The sequence below is a fragment of the Fistularia commersonii genome, chromosome 30, assembly GCF_037954325.1.
Source record: "Fistularia commersonii isolate RoL2024-O1a breed Wild chromosome 30, RoL_Fcom_v1.0, whole genome shotgun sequence".
NCBI lineage: Eukaryota > Metazoa > Chordata > Actinopteri > Syngnathiformes > Fistulariidae > Fistularia > Fistularia commersonii.
Window position 1 is genome coordinate 1,794,326 of NC_141313.1, and position 23,246 is coordinate 1,817,571.

General features: G+C 48.9%; 2 protein-coding genes across 3 annotated transcripts; both read right to left on the reverse strand.

The window, feature by feature from the left end:
* Positions 1-191: 191 nt before the first annotated feature.
* Positions 192-11,681, reverse strand: slc44a4 (solute carrier family 44 member 4). The gene is made up of 22 exons (XM_086177651.1): positions 11,498-11,681; positions 9,308-9,356; positions 9,108-9,181; positions 7,640-7,718; positions 7,452-7,551; positions 7,251-7,382; positions 7,097-7,157; positions 6,813-6,936; positions 6,233-6,316; positions 5,924-6,036; positions 3,577-3,699; positions 3,368-3,467; positions 3,173-3,265; positions 2,957-3,059; positions 2,486-2,745; positions 2,313-2,407; positions 2,114-2,217; positions 1,967-2,040; positions 1,316-1,386; positions 949-1,043; positions 779-863; positions 192-695 (listed from the first exon to the last, which is right to left on the reverse strand). The coding sequence occupies exons 1-22, from the start codon at positions 11,535-11,537 to the stop codon at positions 577-579; spliced, it is 2,178 nt and encodes a 725-aa protein (XP_086033777.1). The 5' UTR covers positions 11,538-11,681; the 3' UTR covers positions 192-576.
* Positions 11,682-12,187: 506 nt separating this feature from the next.
* On the reverse strand, positions 12,188-23,230 carry ehmt2 (euchromatic histone-lysine N-methyltransferase 2). Of its 2 annotated transcripts, none has more exons than XM_086177650.1 (28): positions 23,173-23,230; positions 21,839-21,908; positions 21,440-21,604; positions 21,073-21,326; positions 20,909-20,975; positions 20,396-20,463; positions 20,184-20,306; positions 19,895-19,966; positions 19,190-19,295; positions 18,712-18,798; positions 18,496-18,632; positions 18,253-18,396; positions 17,850-18,163; positions 17,527-17,766; positions 17,230-17,312; positions 17,018-17,124; positions 16,819-16,941; positions 16,621-16,722; positions 16,435-16,539; positions 16,166-16,320; positions 15,921-16,088; positions 15,696-15,840; positions 15,541-15,618; positions 15,162-15,277; positions 14,829-14,915; positions 14,600-14,678; positions 13,264-13,439; positions 12,188-13,163 (listed from the first exon to the last, which is right to left on the reverse strand). In XM_086177650.1, the coding sequence occupies exons 1-28, from the start codon at positions 23,197-23,199 to the stop codon at positions 12,983-12,985; spliced, it is 3,579 nt and encodes a 1,192-aa protein (XP_086033776.1). In that variant the 5' UTR covers positions 23,200-23,230; the 3' UTR covers positions 12,188-12,982. The 2 variants fall into 2 exon arrangements, with proteins under 2 accessions (XP_086033776.1, XP_086033775.1); XM_086177649.1 differs by having other exon boundaries at positions 20,396-20,466.
* Between the last annotated feature and the right edge of the window lie 16 nt (positions 23,231-23,246).

The following is a 23,246-nucleotide window of genomic DNA, read 5'->3' on the forward strand; positions in this document are numbered from 1 at the left end:
GGGAACAAACGCACAGATCTCGCCTTCTAGAGGCCCAGCGCCCCAAAGGTCAACTCTTGGAGAACTTAAGGGATGTTTGATCCAGGAAAAAGGATGAAGATGGAGAAAAGCGGACGGCGTCTGGAAGGCATGACTTCTTATCACAGGAAGTGAAACACTTCCTGTGTACAGGAGTGTGAAGACAACGGTCACACATTGAATCCAACTTTATTGCACTATTCTGAACAGGAAGAGTCCGCCGGTAAAACACCTTCATAAAAACTCTTTACAAATTCCCTGATTGCAGTGTGGCTTTCCCCTCAGAGGAGGCCACAGCAGACTCCCGTATAAAATGTTGCAGACGCCTGCTCTTATGTGCTAAAACAAGTAAGAGCTAAAAAAACAAAAATAGGTAAAATATAAACATGGATTTAAAAAAACATAAACAGTCCTTATATACAGTTATTAAAAACACATTTACAGATATTTTAACATTGAGACAAATCAAAAGTGCAAAAATCGGTTTGGCTAAACGTCTGGAAGAGACGAACCTGAGGAAGAGCGGCGATTGGAGTTTGTTTCTTTGACATCGGGCCGTCAGCGCTTCTGTTTCCCCCCGTCGGGCGTCTTGTTGGACTTGTGAAGGATCTTCATGAGGTTCTTGGACATGAAGTAAGGCTTCTGCAGGGAGCCGTCGTTACGCTCCAGGTCCTCCACTGTGAAAGAGAAGGTGAAGTTACGGCGCAGTTTAAACGGGAAGCGAAGCGTCGTTTCCTGGAAAGGGGGCGAGTCCACTCACAGAAGCACAGGAAGAGTGTGTCCACACACATGTTGTAGACGCTGAAGAAGCCGTGAGCGATGAGGTAGCTGCCGAACACCACCGTCTACAAACAAAACCAAGAATAAATCAACCAAACGTGGAGGACAGGCTTTACGGATCAATAAAATTCTTCCTGATCTGGTACGTACGATGATGGGCATCCAGTAATAGTTGAGTTTCTCGGAGCGGAAGCTGCTGCCTGGTACAGCTAACCGACCAGAGAAGAAGAAGAAGGACAGAACGCCTGGGGAGGAAAAGGAAGTAAAACATCTTTACAGATCTACATTATAAAGCTTTCCCTCCTGCTCTGAGGCACCAGACCCGAATCCCAACGACCTGCAGGAGTCATGATTATAAATACAAAAAAACCCCTCAATTTAACATCTGTTGCCTAGCAACCACATGACTGGGCTGCATCTGTAGGGGGGAAATAATTCCGTGTGTGGAAATAAAAAGCCGAACGGGAGCATTGTTTGGTGTCTGACGGCAGGATTTTGGGGCTCGAACCCGACTCACCCACTCCGGCCACGACCAGGAGCTTCCCGAAGAAGAGCAGCAGGTCGGTCACCTTGTCGAGCACCACCACCCTGCGGAGGAACAGCAAGGAGCGGGTTAGCCTTTGCAGCTTAGCGGCTCGCGCTGCAGACCCATTCCACTCTGCTGAGGTCGGTGTCTAGAGGAGATTGCAATGTTCCGAAAAGAAAGTCTGCCTTTTCTCAATCTGCCTTTTCCTGTAAAGTCATAAAAGAATGGAAGGGGCTTCCAGACAATCTTAAGAACATGACTGATTTTCGCACCTTTACACGGGCCGTTAAAAATTGGATTCTGGAGCACCAAACATGCTCACACTAACAATGCCAGACGGGTATTTTGCCATCAGATGTTTCCCTTCTAGGTAACATCTGATGGCCCCCAGATGACCAAAGTAACAATATCACAACAATAGCACTTTCAATTTGCAAAATACATATTTTATTGCCTGTCTGTATACTTTATATATCTTGTCTATTTTATACAGTTTTATATTTGTATTGTCCAGGACTACAGATGGAAATTAGCTATGAGCTATAATCTGGTACAAACATCTCTGCCTCTGTGCTTAATGTATTTGTACACTGTCCTAATAAACTTCTAAACAAACAAACAAACAAACAAACAAACACACACCTGATCACGTTTCTCATGAGCAGCATGAAGGCGTTCTTGGCCGACACGCAGAAGTTCTTCCCGTAAATGGCGATCTGTAAAAACACCAACGGTTAGAAACAGCACAGATAGACGAGATAAGAGACGAGGAGTTATTTCAAAGCTCACCATGATGTAGGCGTTCCTGTTGAGGAACTTGATGAACTTCTCCAGACACCAGAAGCAGCACTTCATGCAGCACAGGATGAAACGGGCGACTGGATTCTGCGCCGCTGGAGTGAAGATGGGACACGAGTTAAAACTTAAAAAAAAAAACAAAAAAAAAAACTGCGACGTGAAGAGGAATACAAATGGAGTCCAGCCCCACCTCTGGTTTTGTGGTCTATGTACTCCAGGATGATCCTCACGATCTGGACCAGGGTCAGAATCAGAGCGCCGAACGCCAGCGAGCCCACGTGGAACCTGAGCAGGAGGCGGAGTCAGAGGCGAAGCGCCGCTCAGCCGAGGACATCCGTGAAATGTCCGGTGTATCTCCTCTACCTGAGCGAGCGTATGAAGGCTCCAGAGATGGGGAACACGGGGATGTCGTCGGGCTTGCTGAAGGCCCAGTAGTAGGAGGCGAAGGCGCCGGCCAGCGTGCACTGCCCCAGCGCGATGACGAAATTGACGCACCATAGGAAGGCCACCACGTTGTAGATCTGCAGGTTGAAGAGGTTCCTCTGGAACAGACCCTCGTCGTTGTATCTGATGAAGATGCAGCTGGCGGAGGGGCAGCCCGGGTGAGCCGAGGAGTTGAAGTTCTGACGGGGAGAAGACGGAGGAGTCAAAAGAGCCGGCACTCCTCCCTCAGAAGACCCGGCAGCCGAAATCCACCCGCCGTTCCTCCTCATGCATTCATATGGGAGATCTCAAATCTGATGTTGCACATCTGAGCAGATACACTGGTTTTTTTTTTTTCCCTCCATGCAGTCTAACATCTGACCATGGAAACACCAGAAACCTGGTCCTCACCTGGGGGTCACAGTCCTCCGTGCCGTTGATCATCTTACACTCCATCATGGTGGAGTTGAGAGCCACCACCCGATAGATGGGACCTCCTGACGTGGCCAGATATCTTCACGGGCAAGTTAAGGAGCCACGAGCTAGCTCGTTACAGAGTGTGTGTCTCTCTCACACACACACACACACACACACACACACACACACACACACACACACACAGGATACAAAGCGGTGGCACCCCAGTAGGCGACACACACCAGCAGGAGAACAAACGTGACCAGTGGGTAGAGCATGGATGACATCATGTGACTGATTGCCCTGCAGAGATGGGAGAACACACACACACACACACACACACACACACACACAATGAGGTCATAGGAGACTATGACATCTGTTTTCCTGGGAAAGTGTCCCTACTTGCTGGACTCCTGGATGAGGGCGATGGCGATGAGGATTCTGGTCCTCAGGAAGATGATGGTGAGGAGGAGGATCGCCTCCACCACAGAGATGATGATCACTGATGAAGCAGCAGAGGAGTTGGAGATCAGCGGACGTGGCGGTCGCTACAGGGGACGCCACTCTTCATGGCGACGTCGATTGAACACTCGACACCGTTTCAGACTCACAGAAGGCCAGCCACGTCTCCTGGACCTGCAGGTAGACCTTAAAGTTGGTGGTGAAACCGATGTCCTTGATGGTGGCCGAGGCCTGCTTGAAGTTGTCGTACTCCCAGTAGCAGTGCCATATTCCTGCGGGGAGACGGGCGGGAAACAGAAACAGCTAGAAACATGAGGACGCGGCAAACAGTTTACACTTTGCAGTGATTTCAATGACAAGATATTGCATGATTGCCATTATTGCACAGTTGCAGTCAAACCCATCGCTCTGCTTCTGTTTTATAGACGATATAGACTTTTTTAGGACTTAAATTCCACGTTATTGTCTCACCTGCTACTCTATGGGACTTAATGACAGAATACTCTGCTGCTCCCCTCCATATTCAAATGACACTATTATTACATTTCAGGTTTTTATGCTGTTAAATCTTGGTCATCCTTGTACACGTTAAGGTTGATGCAGACTCTGATTTTGCGGATCATAAGGCGCATGATAAAACATACGGATTATAAAGCGATACAGAACAGTCAGTTCAGGTGAGGGGTCGGCAACCTTTAACACCCAAAGAGCCATTTGGACCCGGTTTCCTCGGAAAAGAAAACTCTGGGAGCCGCAATTACTTTTTGGTGTCTAAAATAAAGGCACCACTGTTTATATTGCTTTTTATTACCTTTACGCTTTGTATAAATAAGTGTGTCGTGTGTTGCTTCTGAAATTCACAAAGTATTACGGAGAAAATTCAATTTTATTTATGTAATGAACTCATTTTGAGCTTTGGGCTTTCAGAGCGTGTAGCGGAGCCTTGACCTGAATTTTAAAAATAAATCGGGAAAAAAAAAAAATCACTGTGTCAGTAAACAATAAAAAATAAATATTTGCAAAATATCTTCATAAATATTTATTTTACCTGGTTTATGGGACTTCTACTCCTGAACTTCTGCGCACAGCATCTGCAAATCGGGACTTTACCGGCTGGCGGGTATACCGGCTTCCGCGAGTGTGATGTTATTTTGAGCGGCGATAAATGATAAGTATAATTTTATTTAATATTTCAAGATCACAATAATCTTCCAACTTAGAGCTAAAAGTTAAAAAAAAGGAATGAACACAAATGAAATATACTTCAATTAAATATTTATAATTTATTTTCCCAAGCCACGCAGAGCGGCAGTGTAAAGATGACAGAGCCGCGGGTTGCCGACCCCTGGTTTAGGTGAACATTACATTCATCTCGCTTTGTGCCCTCGGAAACTCTTTTTAGTCTTCTTTACTCAGCGCAGCTCATCTGCTCGCTTCCTCCACTCCAATCATCTACTGCGTAACGGATAGCCTTGAGTTTGAATTCTGCTTCGTAAGCACGTCTATTAACAGGTGCCATTTTGGGGGTCCTCATACACCCAGATGTTCAGTAATATTCTGTTAAAGCACAGTAAGTACCCCTGTTACAAAAAGTGGGCGGAGGTAAGCGTACTACATACTGTTCTCTCATTGGTTGCCAGCGATGGCGGACACCTTAAGTTAGTGTGAAGTTGGAACCGCATCGTATTCCAGCACAACATAATTAGTCATCTAACATCATCTGATGTTGCAACCCATATTCAACCAAGAACCACTTTAACGCAACGTCCCCTTGTCAGGTGTGAACGCTCCCGCAATCATTCAAGCGGAGCGGCTTGTGGCTTATGTTACGTCCCTGGCGGTCCATGTGTGTTTTGGGGCGTTGTCTTCTGTGGCACTGTTTTCTCTGTCGATATGTTGCAGGTAGTTCAGAGCAGCTGAGAGCATTTTGGTAATTGACTGCAGTTTATCTCTGTAACGTTCCCAACCTTTTGTTTGGTCTCACAGCCCTAGACAGGGACTTAACAAAATCGGGGGCTCGTCCGGGATTTGAACCCGGGACTTTTCACACCCAAAGCAAAAATCTTTGTTTTGCTAGGATTTTGTTAGGTCCCGGTCGGTGCCACAAAAGACAATACCCCGAAACAGACAACACTTACCAAAGTTGCACTAAAGATGCTTGAGCACCGTGTGCCACATAAAACTGGTTGGAGGTCAGTAAGCACGATTCATACATAAATCGTACCGGATTATAAGGCGCATGGCAGTTTTTTGAGAAAATCTAAGGATTTTAAGTGCGCTTCTAGCGTGAGGAAACTTGGTTATCTCATGTCACCATGGGGAAAAGGAGAAATGTCTTCTCCGTTCCTCTGTAGGTCTCCTTCACGTGGAGAAACTGACAATAAAGCTGACTTTGGATGAGAAGGACAAGGTAGTACTGGAGTACTGAGATTCAGGATCACACGCTAACAGGCTTAGCTGCTATCAGAGCGAACACTCCCGGAGGACGGCGCTTACCGTAGGCCCCGGCGCCGAGGACCCCCACGATGAGCACCCACACCATGACTGGAGCGGTGAACCTCAGCAGCAGCAGGAACAGCATGCTGACCACCATGGCGATGCACAAACCCCTGACAGGAGGGACGGAAGGGTCGGGATGAACGTGCAAACATGATTTACTATGAAGATCTTATCTGATACGAGACACATTGAATTGTTGGAAACACTTGTGGTCCAAATGACACTGCACTGCGTGAGAAGCCAAAGAGTCCTCCCTTCAGGGCCACCCAAGGAGGCGTGGCCACATTCTCCACACGGGAAACTCACAGGAGGATCCACGGCCATGACGACGCAAAGTCCTCAAAGATTCGGACGCCGACCTCCCGGGCGTTAAAGCCCTGCAGGATGTCCCTGGTGAGGACAGACAAACAGGCGAGTGAGTGACGAGGAAGAGAAAAAGGGATCGGCTAAACAAGCCAGCCAAGGAGAATATCAGAAACCGTGCAGATCGCTAAGAGACTAAAGCTAATGCAGCAGGGAAAAAAAAAAACAAAAAACATGGCGTCTTAACCACGGTCAGTTTAAGCACTGGTGGAACAGCGTCAAGAAATCCAACGGTGAAGCTACAACATCCAGGCTGAGATAGCAAAGCCCTGCGGCTAAAAGCCACCTGGAGACGGAGAGAGGGAGAGAAAACGAAAGGACAGCATCTTCTGCAGAGCTGACTCTGCAGGACTCTCACGCCAGCTATTGAGAATCGGACGCTATGCTAAAGCTCGACTCAAAAACTCACGGAGCCACCGACCCTGTCCTGGTTGACGAGGAGAAGGAGGAGGAAAAACAAAATGTTTCCGTGAGCGAGGTTATCAGTGCGTGACGTCGGCGCGCAAAGTCGTCTTTCACTCACGAGGTGCCGTTTTTGATGGCGGCGACCGTGGCGTTCACCGACGGGCCCAGGCCAGGGACGCTGGAGAAGTTGGACACGGGAATCCTTTCCAGTGCCAAGATGTCGGGCAAACATCTGCCTAAGACTGTAAGCAAGGGGAAAAAGGAAGATGGGAGACAAGCTTTCTTCATAACACTTTGGGTCACTCGCTGAAAAAAAAAAACAAACAAAATATCCAAGGACATAAAAAGTCCCTGTGGACGTTCTGATGGTGTTGCTGGAAAAGCAGGACTTTGAACACTCACAGGAGGTAGTTGGGATGGTGAAAAAAGGACACAACTCGGCATCCACGATTTCTTTCACAGTCTGAGTTAAGAGGAAAAAAAAAGAAAAACAAGACTTCAGTTGAAGTCTCATTTGAGGGTGGGTTTCCCCACATGTAGCACGCTTCAGTCTCACCATAGTGGTCTCCGCCAGGTTGAACGACGGCACACACAGGCTCTGCTTGAAAACGTTCGCCGGTTTGACACCGGGAAGGTAGGACTGCAAACCCACGGCTGAGAAAGTATCGGGGCAGCTTTCCACACACACCTGCGGGGCGAAAAGAAGTGTTCGTGCAGTGCGAAGGCAAGGTTAGACCGCCACGCCGTCTGACTCTACCTGCGTGGTGGGACACTGGAGACCGTTCAGGGCCGAGGCCATGACGTTGAGGGACATGGCACACTTCAGGATGTCAAAGTAAAACAGGTGAGGACGGTCTCTGAGAGGAGGAAGCACAGCCAGAAACAGTTTACACCCCAAGTCCAGGCCGCCGTGTCGGGGGCTCACTGACGCCAGGGGTTATTTACTTGTTGGGTCCGATGCCGCAGAAGCGTCCCATTGAGTTCCTGGGGTAGAGGACATGTCTGGGGTCGCCGTAGAGCCATGCTGAGGGGAAAGTAAACAGCGGTCAGCAGGGAGACTGGAGCACTGGGAACAAGTCAGGATGTAAAAAAAAAAAAAAAAAAAAGACGACGGAGAGCTAATCAGGTCTCGTGTCCGCTCCATTTAGTTGTTGGAACCTGTTGATCTAAGCTGAGCATTGTTCGCGTGGGAGGGAAGTGCAGCATCACCTGGAGGTCAGGCTGATCTGCTCGAGTCAGACAGTTCTCTAAAATACAACACAACCCCTCAGATTCTTTGAATTTTAGCCAGGCTATCCATCTGGTTGACGTGTTTGCCAAAAAATAAAGGGCAGGCAGGTCACTAATGAGAATAATAATTTTCTTTTCCCTTCAGAGGTCTCCATAGCGACTCAACCTTCTCCATCAATGACATCCATCATTGGTAAGAATCTTCAATCTTTGTAATTACAGTTAACAGTTAGGACAATTCATATTTCATTGCATTTCTTATTCTCCTCCTTTCTACTATTATCTATTACCGTTATGTTTTTTACTTGAAACTCTGGCACAACAATTTCCTTCAGGATAAATAAAGTTGATCTCATCTCATCTCATCTAACCCTATTATCTGGATCCTCCTCTCTCACATCAACTAACTTCATATCCTCTCTCACGACGTCCGTAAATCTTCTCTTTGGTCTTCCTCTTGATCTCCAATTGCAACATCCTTCTACCAATATATTCGCTATACCAACCATCTCAGTCTTCACCCAGAACATCTAACATGTGCCGTCCTTCTGATGGACTCTGTCTAATGACAACAATAACAAACTGGCAAAAACAAAGGAAGGAAAAAAGGGTGCGGCTGGAGTGACTTTCATCCGACCAGCAGTGCAAGAAAAACACGATTTGATTTGATTGCCAGTGATAAATCACTGGTTGACCAGCGATTTGTAAGTGGATGCTTGAAACTCCCTCCGTCACCCTCCACCCTTTTTGGGCTGCAGCTGAACAAGGATATGACCGTTTGCTACAGATACACGCGCAGTGACTGCAGGACCAAGCGGACCTCTGTGCTGACCTTAGATAAGGGTGTGCTGGAGTGAGCGTGATGACGACAATAGGCTTGCTCACATGTTCAGAGAGAGAAAAAAAAAAGAAAATCAGCTGTTCGCTCTTCTGTTTGAAGTATTCCCAAGGACGCCGAGCTGACATTCAATTGAAATACTGAGGAATTAATTGGTAAGACCGGGGAGCAAACATGTTAACACAATGTTCTCGCTGCAGGAGAAACGGCGAGGCGGAGGAGGTGTGACGTCACCTCGTCCCTGGATCCGGAGCGAGAACTTCACAACAGTTTTATTGGGAGGAGAAAAATAAAGAAGCAAGTAGTGTAAACAGCAGGGGAGGGAGACGTTCGGGTTACCCTCACCTAAAATCCCGACCACCATGTAGCCGAGGATGACCAGCATGAACAGGATGCAGCAGATGATATCGGTGCATCCTCTGGCGGAGGAAGGGGACAGAAAGAGAGGCTTCGGTGACTTTTGAACCCGAGACTCTCCTGGAGATATGTCAATAAGTCTGGGAGTTTTGAAGATCTGATAGCACATGACGACAGGGTAGCTCTACCTCTTGTTTATGGGTCCGTTGAAGGTCGGGTCGTACTGAGCCGCTTCGCCTGGATGGAGGACAAGACGGCACAGCGGTTGTCACGGTTTCGTCTTATCGATAGCTTTTCTTTTTCGGTGCACAAGTCGCCGATGGCGGTGACGCACCGACGCCTGGTAACACAGTGTGACCGCCACTTCCTTGTTTATCTGTTCAAAGCTCCTTATCAAGGCTGGGTTTATCATTCAGTGTTTTTAAGATATTGTTTTCCGGCAAGTAACATTCTTGTGGTGTTTCAGGAGTTAATGATTTACATTAGAAAAAAGAAGAGGAAAAAGTTCACGGACAAAAGACGTGACATTATGGGACTTTAAACAACTTAAAACAGCTGTGACAAAGGTGAGCCAACAGGGAAGTGCAGTTACAAGGAACATCCGGGAAAGCTCCCCTCCCATAAAGGGAATCAGGTGAAATAGATGCAGATGATGAGGATCTACACCGGCACCAACGCCCAAGGGTTATTTGAATTAATTTGAATGCTTCTATAGTTTCGGCAGAGTAGCACGAATCTAAACTTTCCAATACATATATGAGGATGTGGCAGAAGGTATCAGGATCAGGTTCTCATAGGCGAACATGCCTGTTAATTTAGTTTTGAAATACTTCCTGGAGCAAGAAGGGGAACCTCGAACGCTTCAGGGAAGGAAAGAAAGCCCGCGAGTGCTCAGACGCGTTCAGTGGCGGCAGACAAAAATCACCTTCCCCACATCTGAAATGGATGTTCTGCCCTGAGAAAGGGGACACAGCAGTGTGTGACACAGATTGCAGGCAAAGTGTGTGTTCTTGTTGGCTCAAAGGCCCAAGGGGGAGAACACACACACACACACACACACACGCACACCTGTATACACACTCATGATGATGTGATGCAGCTGGGAAACGGACCAAGGAAGCAACGCTGCATTTTTCTGTAAACAAAGGAACCTGTTCACCGGCCTCCTTCCGGTGGCACCAGTGTCAGGTTTCCACTTTGCTGTGGGAGTGGGGAGAACGCCGGACTCGGAGTGACGCACCGAGCTTTCAGGTTTTATGTCCTCGTAAAAATAAAAAGGACAGCTTTAAAACATATAATATGTGAACCTTGGACAAATCTACATGTTTTTATAGGTGGGACAACAGGACATGTGTGTGGTATCCATCCAATGATGTGACAAGTCAAACTGAAATGTGTTCAGCTCCAAAAAAAAAAAAAGGAGAAGTCTTAAAAAGTACTTTACACCAGCATCAAGAGTACTATATTTATACGTGGACTTTATTCACCGGCCACATCGGCAACACAAGCGCATCCTCTGGTCAATAATCAGCAGGAGCTTTGCAATTAATGGCTGATCTCTAAGTGTCGATGCTTCACGGAAGAAAAGAAAAATCCAGATTCCACAGCCGCGTTGATGTCAGAGGACTGTTTACTTAGCTTAATACAGGCTTCGGCGCGTCTCTTCATCTCCACCTATGTTCTTTGTTGTTTCGCTCCAGTGGAGACCAAATCTAAAACACATCTCCACCTGGGGAGGGTTTGTTTGCTGTGGCTTTGCAAAAGCTTTGCAAAAGACTTGTGACTCCCATTAGATGACATTAGAAGCCACACTTCGAAATGTAAACAATGAATTATTTGTATTATCCACACAGTGTTTTCACACTATTTAATGAAAAGGATACAAACCAACATGTATGTAAACACTTAAATTAATTTCAAGAATCGCATCTGCAGTAGGCCTGGACATCCTTTCAGACAGTTATTTTTTTGTTCACTATTTGGAACAATATTGAGAAATAAATACATTAAAACGATCAATTAGAGTGGAACGAAACTTATCTTCATATTCTGGTGTACTTTAACAGTATGGTGTTTGGAGGAAATGAAGAAGAATAAAAAGAAGAAGAAGAAAAAGATGAAGAAAGCTGCCCAACTTTCTTCATTAGTCATTTACTTTGGACGAAACCAACTGACCGTTTGAGTCTGACGATGTGAAAAGCTAGTTTCCCTGATGTATAAAATATATTCATTTAAAAAACACCTTAATCATTTTAAAAATATATATAAAGTATTGTTAAAAAAAGAGGGAGAAATTTTTCTTATGAGCACAAATTTGACTTTTTGTTATTTTTTTAGAAAAAGTCATATAAAGTTAGGAGGGAGACCGCTGAACTCACCGCCGTCCGCGTCCGCATTTGCCTCCTTTTTTTTCCCCATTTCCCCGCCGCCTCTTACTCTTCCTCTCGTCAAACTTCCTTTAAAAATGATCAAAAAACTTTTTTAAAATTAAAAATATCTTTGTTAAATCGTTAAAAGGCTGGTTTGGCGGCGGACGTCGGTCCGTTCATGCTGACGGCCCGGGGAAATCTGGCTAGCCGTTCCCCCCCCGCTCTTTTTGACACTTGTAATCAGCCGGTGACGTCACTAGCGCACCTGCCGGCCCGTGCTCGAGCGCCTGCGCCTGCGCTGTAAGGCCCGGACTTCCCTGGAGGGTCGCGCGCGCGATCCCGGAAGAAAAGAAAGTAAACAAACAATAATAAACAACAACAACAACCAGAATGTCGAGGATCCTCATTTTCAGGACTTACTGTTGTCAGAGGGGCTTTTTTTTTTTCTTATAACGCTTTCTGATCAATTTGGATACGCGTTAATTTTTTTTTGCACGTTTCCCCCTCATCCCTCCTTAGAAAATCTTTTTTTTTCTTCATCCAGTTTTCATTTTTTTTAGTTTTTGTTAAGTTTCCTTTTCTTTGTATTGGTGAAAAAATAATATTGATTGGAGGCGGTGAATCGTTGGTGATGATGTGGTCTTGCCTCAGGAGATGTCTATGTGACATCATTCACTACAATCAGGAGTGCACACAGGCTTTCCTTCCTCATTTATTACAATAAGCGTGATAAAGAAAACAATATGTATAAAAAAACAAAAAAAAGAACCTACACACACAGACCTGCGCACGCACGCACGCACGCACGCACGCACACACAAACACACACACAAACACACACACAACTCTATTCCTCAGGTCCCAGTTGAGTCCAACATGAGTTTGTCCGTTGTCTTTCTTGGCACAGAAACAGAAATTATGTTGGCTGTTACAATATGGCGCAATAATGCATTCAAAGAAAAAGGCAAAGAGTAACTGCTGTGCATTACAGATGAGTGTACCGCACACTCATAGATTAGGCTAAAAAATGTTACGGCTCTGCCCTCGACTGTAAGGGGAATGATAAAAGACTAGATGTGCTGACAGATTGAGTGGAATAAATAAAATTTCAGAATTGGCCTGGAAGAGCAATAAACCTCCACCGGGTGGGTGCACCGTTTCCTGAGACACTGAAAAACCCGTCCGGCATGTTCACCAGTTTCCTTTTTTAGATAGACCACCAGTTCACAAGTACTGCGGGGCCTGCTGGGAGTATTTTGTATACTTAAAAAGAGCAGCTTTACTGCCTTCGTTCAGAGTTATCTGGTCCCCAAGCAAATTGTACGGTTTTTGTTTTTTTAAAGAGCTCCTACAATAAGGAGGAGTGGAAATGTGACCCTGGCGAGGGAACAGAGCACCGTGGAGGGAAAAAAAAAATTGGTGATATGACGAAGGCTTGAAATGTGTTTCTGTCAAAAAGGCTGAATGATGAAGAGACGAGCCCAAGTGTTCTTTCTAGGCGTTTCCGAGCACGGTTATCCCGCAGTCGGCCCCGGGGTCTGGACAGGCCTCCATCCGGGCCAGCCGGCTCTGCTCCAGAGCGATGGCCTCGGCCGAGTGCTTGCACTTCTCCGATCCGCACTGACAGGTGAAGTACTTGCTCTTGATGTCCCAAAACCGGTCGCCGTAGTCAAAGCTGAGAAGAAGGCAGACGGGGTCGAGGTCACGCCCGGATGCATGGCTGACGTTAAAAAGCAAACACAACAAGTAGCTTGGAGGAATCCGAAACGTCTCACCCGAGCTCCTGCCCGCTGAGGATGTCCCTGGAGCTGAAGAATGCGATGCGTGGAAACCTCAGGTCCTGGTGCAGCATGAAAACCCGCACCGGGATGAGGTTCGGGTCGCACAGGTGGTTGATGAAGCGGCTGATGTTGCCGTAGTAACGCGCGTCGATGCAATACACCTCCCCGTCCTTTTTAGTAGAAAAAACAATAGTCTCTCGGGGAAAACCCTTCAGCTGTTTCGGCAAATTAAAGGTGTCATTTTTAACAATTGCCGTAAAGATAAACTGGCTCAATCAGAAGGCACTTAAAGAGCAGCTTCATTTCCTCTAGGTCACGTATTCCACTCGATTCGGTAGAGCAGCATTTCATCGGGAGAAATCTGAATTCAATGGCACGATAAGAAGAAAGCGTCAGTGGCCTCTGGCTTTCCTGTTTCGGGACAATTACTGTAATATCCGAACTATAAGATGCTACTTTTTTCACACGCTTTGGACACTGCAGCTTAAACAACGATGCGGCAAATTTATGGATTTTTTTAGGCTGACGAGCTTCATGCCGACGAAACATTTAGCCTCGTCACATCGGACCGATGAAATGACCGTGAAATTCGAAGACGACAACCTTGAAGGATTTAGCGTGCAGGTGGAGGACCAAGATAGCGATCAGCTTGAGTAGGACAACGCGGGGAGTTTTGTGCTGTTTGTGATATTTATGTGCTATTTATTATTAATCTTTTTCATCAGCCGTGTTACAGGCGCTGTTCAGAAAAAAAGCATTCCCAGTACGTATTTGTGGGTTTTACCAGTTTGTATTTAATTAGAAGTTGAAAAAAAAATGTTTCTGTGTAAATATCTCGTTACAATGTGGACACCTGCAGCTTATAGACAAGTGCGGCATATGTATGTATACATATATTTATTTAGTTATTTTTAACCGGTGAGGCTTCTCTTCAGGTGCACTCAAAAGTCTGGAAATTACGCAACACTTGGGTGAGTCGACGCTGATGGCACAAAAGCAGAAAGCGGATTACGACATTTTTCCTCCTGCCTGTAAACGACGAGAGGAAGTGAATTTGCAAATACTCTTCCTCAATGCGGAGTCCTTCACACGTGGACCTTGTACTTCTAACGCTGTTAGGGGAAGTTAAACTGGAAGCCAAAAACAGTTAAGGTAACTTGAACGACTAAATTCAGTCACATGTTGGCTGGATGATGTTTCTGCTCCTCCCAAAGGGCGTTAGCTCAGCAATACACCCTGCTACAAGCTAATAACAGTAGAAGCCGGCGGAGGATGCTTCCTGTATTTCTCACTAGCTTATTGCTGTGTGTTGACAGATGTTAGCTGCTACCTTATTGTCCAGGTCGAACAGGTAGGAGTCGTCCTCCCTCACGTCGGCCTCTGCATCGGAGATCAGCTCCCCCACGTATCTGTGCGGGGAGAAGATTCGAGAATGCCGGTCAGAAAAAAAGTGAGTTGAGATATTTAAAACCACTTCCTGGCACCAGAGGGAAACAAAAGGAGTTGTTGTCCTCTGTTAATGTCACACATTAACTCAAAGGGGTTAACTGGCGTCTTACTCGCAGATGAAGCTCCCCTGCGGGATGTCCTGCAGGGCTCGGACGCCCCAGCCCATCTTCTCCGTCCTGTAAAGCTGCAGGCGGACCCTGTGAGCGGCGGCGGACAGAGCGGAGCCCAGATATGAAACAGGAAGATGACATTTAACACACTGGAGACGGTTTGGGCCGAACTCTGGGGTTCAACCTGAACAGGTTCCCCAAGCGGGAACCTGTTTGCACTCCAGCGCCCCCGAGCTACTCAACAGGGAGTGCAATCGTAACGTCATAATGTGCATTGAAGTAAAAGACGCGGGAAGGCCTGAATCAAAGGGTCGAGGAAAGTATCACGCTCACTTGATGCCGGCCTGCACCACCCTGTTCTTGCACGTCCGGAAACAGGAGCACGCCATGTTGCATTCAAATATTAGCGGGGGCTCGATTTTATTGAACTCCTGAAGCAACCGCTGGTCCTAAGGAGAAAAAAAAAAAAAGCGATCATAGAACCAACACACACATTATAGCGGGTCTAGGATATACACGTGAAGCTCGTGAATACTGTTCTGATGCCATTTCTATCATCCGAACCCTGATTTAACCGGAAATCTGTGAGTGATATGAAACAGAAGCTACCTGGATGTGTAGAAAAATGAATGAGGTGGAAACAAAGCTTTTCCAAGCGGGATTGAATCTAGAAAAACGTCGAGGGGAATGACTGAAGAAAGGCGCTCAGTACCTTGTCGTACCAGCAGCGGATGCTCAGCTGTCCACACAGGCAGTTGCTGGACGAGCAGTCGTCTGTGCAGCTGCAATGCTGCGAAGAATCAGCGGATACTTACACGGGAGTCTGCGCCACGGCGAGCGGATTTCCCGTTGGAAAGCGGCGTTTACCTGTAAATGCGTTATGTTGCGATCTATATTCATGGCCGAGGTTTCACAGTTTTCCGAGACGTATTTGTAGTCGGAGGGGCAGCCTTCGTCGTCCACGGCGTTCACGCAGGGGATCGGCACGTTCTCGTAGCCCTGGGCGATGTCACTGCACAGGAGAGGGCGGTCAGGAGGAAGGCTGGGTGGTGGTGGGGATAAAATTTTGGGGAGGAACGTCCCAACATCCACCTGCAGATGATTCTCTCTGTCCGCAACATGCGGTTGGATATTCCCCTCCGCAACTTCCTGTTGATCTGCAGCGCCACCCAAACCGGCGTGTCGGTCCGCGCCAGGGTGAGTGGCGTGTCCCCCTCCCGGTTCATGATATCGATGTCCGCACCGCGGGACAGGAACAGCCTGCGGGGGCGAGCACAGTCGCCGTCATACCGACCCTTCGACACAAAATCGGCTACAATCCGAGGTCCCACACTCACGTCACACAGTCCAGGTATCCTTCTCTGGCGGCGATGTGCAGCGGCGTGTCTCCGTGCATGTTCACCGAGGTCAGGGCGCAGCCGGCGTTCAACACCAGCTCTGCGATGTCCACGTTTCCTGCGTACGCCGCCCAGTGGAGACAAACGTTCAGCTCCTAAAGCGGAGGAGAAAGTTACACACCAATAACTGTGCTAATCACCATCTTGGATGAACTGTAACCAACGATATTCCCGAACCCGTCGCTTCGTCAAACTGCGGCGGCGCCCACCTTATCGTTGACGGTGACGTCCGCGCCCCGGTTGAGCAGCGCCTTGATCACCTCCACGTGCTTGTGCTCTGCCGCCCAGATGATCGGCGTCCAGCCGCCGCTGTCCTGGAGGAGGAATGAAACGGCGGTTATTCCATAAATAAACAAAAATCATGCAGGGATGAACATCGAGACTCGGGCGTTTACCTGGGCGTTCACATCCGCCTGGCCCGTCTCCAGCAGCATGCTTACTATTTCCAGGTTGCCCAGCTTGGCGGCGTGGTGGAGGCCCGTGTACCCGTCCTCTTCCTGAAGGCCAAGCACATGAGCCGAGACTGAAACCCCTCTCGCCCTCGCCTCCCGCCGGCTGCGTTCACGTGACTCGGCGCGGCAGCGGCCACTCACGGTGTGGTAAACACAGGCCCCGCTCTGGATCAGATAGCGGGCCACCTCTATGTGGTTGTTGATGATGGCCTCCAGCAGAGGAGTCCTCAGGTCCTTGTCCTGGGCGTCCACCTGAGCGCCGGCCTGCGAGGATACGGGCCGAAGTCAAGCGGCGTCGGATTCGGTTTCCAAAAAGGGGTCGGTTCCCGGGGCGTCTCACCTGCACCAGCATGTAGCACACCTCCAGCAGCCCCCGCTGGGCCGCGGCGTGGAGGGCGGAGCGTCTGTTCTGAGAGTCCGGCTGGTAGGTGGGATCGATGCCCTCCACTGGGAAACACACACCGGGAAAACAAAAACCGTCCAGCGACTTTGCATCACACGATTGGTCGAATGAACGGTCTGGTTTTTTTTTTTTATGCAAGTTTGACTCACTAAGCATGAGCAGAACCCGCTGCACCTCGCCTTGCTTGGCGGCGGGGTACAGCTGGCGGGGGTGGAATCGTAGTTTCTTCCTCCTGCGGAAGGAAAATCAAGAAAAAGGAGGAGAAAAATGAGTTATTCTCAGAAGCCATCGGGGAAACTGCAGAATCTCATTTCCAAATGGAGTTAAATATCTGCAAGGAATCTCCTCTTGCATGCACAGCTGGGGAGCCATTAGCCGCTGACAGCTCTGGTTTAAAATTCCTCTTCTGATAAAAAAAAGGGAAGGAGATGAACGGGACTCCGAACCTCTCCGTGTCCTGCGTGAGGATGGCTTTCTGCAGCGACGCCCTGCTCGGTCCCGGCGGCAGCGCGCTCGGGCTTATGGGTTTCCCGTTGGGCATGCAGAGTGACGGCCCCACGCTGTCCACCCCCTCCTCCACCGGCGGGGCGGCGGCGGCGGTCGCGGCCGAGGCGACGGGCTGCTGAGGCTGCTGCTGCTGCTGCTCCACCGCAGGCGACACCAGGCCGTGGCTGCGCATCCTGGCACTGCGGAAGGCAAGACGACAGGAATCAGGCTGGACTGGAGCAACCGAGCGAAGGGGTGATCACCCGGCGACGTCTCGCCGCACCTCACGGGTCTTTCGGGCATCTTCCCGTCATTCGTGCCGCCGGTGGAGGCCGTGAGGGACGGCGCCAGCGGCACGGACGGCGGCAGGGACGGCGTGGTGGTGGAGGAGGCGGACATGGTGACGACCGTGGCTGCAGAACCGGAGCTGAAGGAAGGGATGGTGACCTCCTGGGCCTCGGAGGCGTCCTCGCCGCAGTGGGGGCAAAAGAGCATCCCCCCGTTGGGCCGGCTGCGGCCGCCGCCCAGCACCGTCACGCAGCCCCGGTGGAAGCGATGAGCGATGCGCTGGTCCGGGCAGCACTCCAGGAACGTGCCCTGAAACGGAGACGACGAGGTAAACGGAAGAATCCTCGAAGAGGTAGACGCGGGAGGTGTTTGGGGAGGAGGAGAGGGGCCACGCTCACCCCGGTGCAGAAGTACCCACAGCCCGGGCAGCAGTGGTGCTTGACCATGTGTGCACGATGGACGTCGCAGAGCACCATGAGCGCCACCCGGCTGGACGGTCGCATGGTCTCCCCTTTGACGGTCACGTTGGTGCAGGCACGCAGCTGGCGGGACGACCGGGAGAGAAAAAGAGTCCCGATTGAGCTTTTCCCGACTTAAACCCTCATTGGCAAGTTCATTCAGCGGCTCCGCCGAACACCGACCTCTCCGTTGACGCTTTCGGTGGCCATGCACTGCCTGCTGACCCGCTGGCCGGCGCTGTCCACGCGGGGCGCCTCCATCCGGCAGCTGCACAGAGGGAGCTCCTCCAGACGCTCCGTGTCGCCCGCGTCGCTGCCCTCTGCGGAAAACGGATCACGGTTTACACGCCTATTCAGGTGTAAACCCGGCGAGCTCCCCGCGCCGCTGCTCTTGCCTACCGTGGTGGGGGGAGAGCGTCAGGCTGTCGGCGGCGGCGATGTCCAACGCCCCCAGGGGAACCTCGGTGTACTCGGAGGATCCTCCCGCTGCAAAAGTCAGCGAAAGTTAACACCGGCGCTTAAGTGAAGCAGAGATGTGAAGCTATTCTTTCTTTTTGGTGAATCCTTGCGCTGACATTATAATCATCGCCTGTCTTCTGGAGAAGACAAGAGAACCCGGACGGGGTTGGAACGTCTGAACGCACACGCTGTTCTTCATACCGACTCGCCCTATTACTCCCCGTTCCGTAGCGTCTGTCCCTGCGGTACACGCCGTGATGTTCCCTGCCAAGGAAATCTGTCATTCTGTTCTCCGGTACATTGATTTTCAATCGTTCCAAGCTCTCCGGGACGTGCGTTTGGTATTCACGGCGCGGTTTCAGAGAACCTGGAGGCGACACTGTGGAATTTGCAGTGCTTTCAATCAGTGGTCTCTCACCTCCCACCGTCTCCACCACGTCCGCGGCGCTTTTGTCCTTGTCCGATTCCGACCGCGGCCACGGGAACTCCCCGGGCCTCCTCGCACCCGCCGCCGACTCAGAACTCTGCAGGGGGGAAGGAGACGGACGCACTGAGCAGGATGAAGGAATGGAGCGGAAAGGCTCCTGGAGCGTGATTTAAAATGAAATGCTATATCGAGTTTGCCGCGGAAACTTTAATTTAATTTTTTTTTTTCTTTACTGTTATATTCTATTTTTTATTTTATTTTCATTCTATTTTTTTTATTTCATTTTTATTCTTTTTTTATTATTCTCATTTTCCACACATTATGTAAAAATAGAATAGCGAAAAATATAAAAATAAAGTGCTATTTTGATTCTTCTGTGAGCTGGAGCTACCCTAAATAAAAAGCAATTAAGGAATAAATAATAGAAATAATAATAATGATAGTAAATTAACAATAAAGAATTCTGATTCTGACTTCCCTGCGCCTTCTTAGATAGTGAAAGATCTGCCGGGCAAAAAAACACAATACATGATTTTAAAATCCAGAAGATATCGTAAGATGTTATTATTGTCATATTCATATGAATATATTTCTCCAGGGGGAAAAAAAAAAGCGGTATATTTTTGGAGACTAATTTCTCTGCCGGCTAACACACCTATGGCAGCGCTACCATCCTGCTCGGAATATATTACTCACATGATCCGATGCGTTCAGTGACCCGTCGGTGTGTTTCGTGCACTGTTTCCCTCTGTCGCCGCCGTCGTTAAACTATACGAACAGTCAAAACAAAGACGTTATTCTAACACCTGTGGATTCCCTTTTGACCTGATAATAAACAAAACATTACCGTAAAAGTGCATTTTTTTAAAGTTTTTGTAACAATTGCAGCAGCAGTGTGTTTTCCTTTCAGACACTTTATTGCTTATTGTTTAACCTGCAACCCTCCGGGAGCCCCTGTTTGACCGGAGAGGTGGAAACCTCTCACCTTCTCTGACACGTGTGTGGACGGACAGGAGACCTCCTGGTTCTCGGACGCTCCTAGATCCAAACCGCCACTCCTTGCCGCTGCCGGTTGGGCCGAAGCCTTTTTATGGAGGAAGGTTTCCCCCTAAAAGAAATCGGAGGCACCGGCTTCAGCTGAAACTTCAGTGGTCCTCAGAGCCGGGGAGATACGCTGATTTTGCGTTTCTATCTCACCGTGATTTGAGCGTTCTCGGACTTCTCGGGTGCGCCGACGGACAAGTGGTCCAGTTTTCTCCTTTTCACTGCTAAGAAAAGGAAAGAAATAAAAAAAGACAACGCGGTCGCACAATGGATACCGAGCGGTACCGACGAGGACCGAATGAAATCGCGGCTTTACGATCACCTGTTGCGCTCATTCTTTGCCCTATTTTTATTCATTTACTTACTCCGTGCCTTCACTAGAGGGCGCTCTGCACGGTTTACATTTCGAATATCATCCCGATTGACCCCACGAGGTCTTTGTCTGTTGAACTCGGCCAGTGTGCAACCAAAAAAAAAAGTTATCTAAGGAGCTGATGTGGAAAAGAGAAGCCTAAAGGCTTGGTTTTAGTTTTGCTCACAGGCATATTTTCACTTCCACTCCATCTAACATGAAGAACTTACACCCTTCTAAGAGAGCCGTCCTCCTGACGTCCATGCTAAGAGCGTCATTCTGCAGCTTAAACGTGAACCAGTGAAGCCACCGACCTGTTTCGATTTCAGAGGAAAGCGATGCTGACGATGCCAGAGTCGACGGCGTTCCAATTTGGCTCATCTACGACAAAGGACATCATCGAGGATCACCGCTCCGCCATGAGTCGCTCGGGGGTTTTCTCGTCACGGCCTGCTATCATGCAACGATGCGGACTCACCTGCATTGGCGGGGGCCTGTTCATGGTCTTCCGGGCCCGGTGGACCTTGGGTGGATCCGGTGAGACGGAGGGAGAGGAGGCGAGTGTGGCGGACGACGACGAGGGCGGAGGCGCCGACGTCAGGATGGGTTTACTGCTTCCGGGCCCGGAGACGCTCATCTTGGCTCGGCCGGGGGATAGCGTCGAGGACGTAGAGGGTGAGCTGGACAACGGGGAGGTGGAGGACATTGAGGAGATGGACTTTGCTGCGTGTCCTGTGTGGGGAGGAAATGCAGACTTTTAATATCATTTATTTCGGAAACTGGATTTCTGAAATGATAGACTTGTTTTTAAGCAGCAGGCTGATGGAGAAAAAACTGCATCTCACCAGGAACAGTCTTCTTTGCTGGGGAGGAGGCGGGGGAGCGTCTCTCCACCTCCTCTCCGGGTCTGGACCCATCCTTGGCAGGTGGCGGAGGCGGCATCACCGGAGGAATATCAACCACAGCCTCTGGCTTCTTGGGAACAGCGGCTGTTCTGACGGTAGCATTATCTGGGGAGGGAGTTTTACAAGTGACAGGATGTATTTGTGACTTTATACCAAACGATTATTTGGTGGAAAAAGCAGCAAGAACTTTAAAAGCACCGGTATCATGTATGTACAGTGTGTTTCAACAGGTGACTAAAGGGGAGATTAGTGAGTTCACTCACCTGTCAGCACATTTTTATTATCTGTGTTTTGCATGCGATTGTTGAAATGATACGCTACCGCAGAAAGGATACGTACCATCCGTGACCTGGCTCGGCCCGGGTGACAGCGTCCCCGCTGTCTCGCAGTCGCTCCCTTCAAGACGCTCCTGGAAGGTGAAACGCAGATGACACGACTATGGGTAAGAGAATTGGAAATGAAAAAAAAAAAAAAAAACATACACAAAACGGGGAAACAGGGTGGAAATCGTTTAGCAATTGCTGCGGTTCCTGACAAAAAAATGATAATTGCCCTGAAAATGGGGGTAGTTTCAGCATTACACTAAGATTCAAGATTCAAAGTGTTTACTGTGATGTCCAAAGGAAACATATTTCCCTGTTCAATGAAATTCTTACACTGCTGGCCGCAGTGCAGCCAGATAGGTAGTGATAAATAAATAAATGATAAACATACTGTATTAGAAAGGTAAAAAGTAAGAAAAGTTAAGTGCAGCTTTGAATGTTTTTTTATTTATTTATTCATTTATTTATTCTTTTTTGTGGGAAAATAACCACCTATGAATTAAAACACTATTGAGCTGAATTATAATTTCCAATTCATTTTTGAGTATGCACATTGTTTCATTAAATACCTCCAATTTCTAGTTGAATAAGCATAGTATATGTGGAGTATACCGTGTCACCCTTGGAACTTCCCTGCTATGGGATCAATAAATTACACCCATCATTCAATCTATTTTTGTTTCCAACTCGTCTACCAACTATTATAATAAATAAACGGACAAAATGAGGAGTAGGCCGGCAAGAAACGTTAAAATCAATCCCAAACAGCGCACCGGGTAGCCGGGTGAATGGACGACCACTACTTCCGGTGTCTCCGCTCCAAAATAAACCTCTCGACCAATGGGCGGCCGCGTTGGTGCCGACGTCATCTGCCGCCACCAGTCAATCAAAACCATTCATGTTTTACACGAATCAAACCCTGGTGCTTCTTCTCCCACGAACCGAACCGAAAGGCGGGGACCGCATTCTCGGGAATGAGGGGGTGTTTAGCCAAGAGGCGTCTTACCGGGTCACACCGCAGTCAACAGCGGTAGTTTACCGGCGAACTCTCCGTGACGGGACGGGAACGGACGGGCTGCGAGAGCGACGCTACCCGCCGCTGCATCCGGGGGAGCATGCATCGGAGTCGGCAGGGATGCGAGAGTAGCCCCGCTAACAACAAAAGTCCCCCGGAGCTAGCAGTCAACGATGCTAGCAAGTTGAGAGCGTTTACAAACAAACAGCAGCAGTAAAGAAGCCCCCGGGAGCGGCCACCGCGCAGCGAAGCCCGCCGTGCAACCCCGCATCTCCGGACGGAAGGGCTCGGCCTTTCGTGCTCGCCGCCGTGCACCGCGGAGGTTTCTCGCTTACCTTTGTCGCCGCTCCAGTCGCCGACATGTTTCCCAGCGAGCGGCCAGTGCGCAGGCGCACGCAGGCTGCGTCAC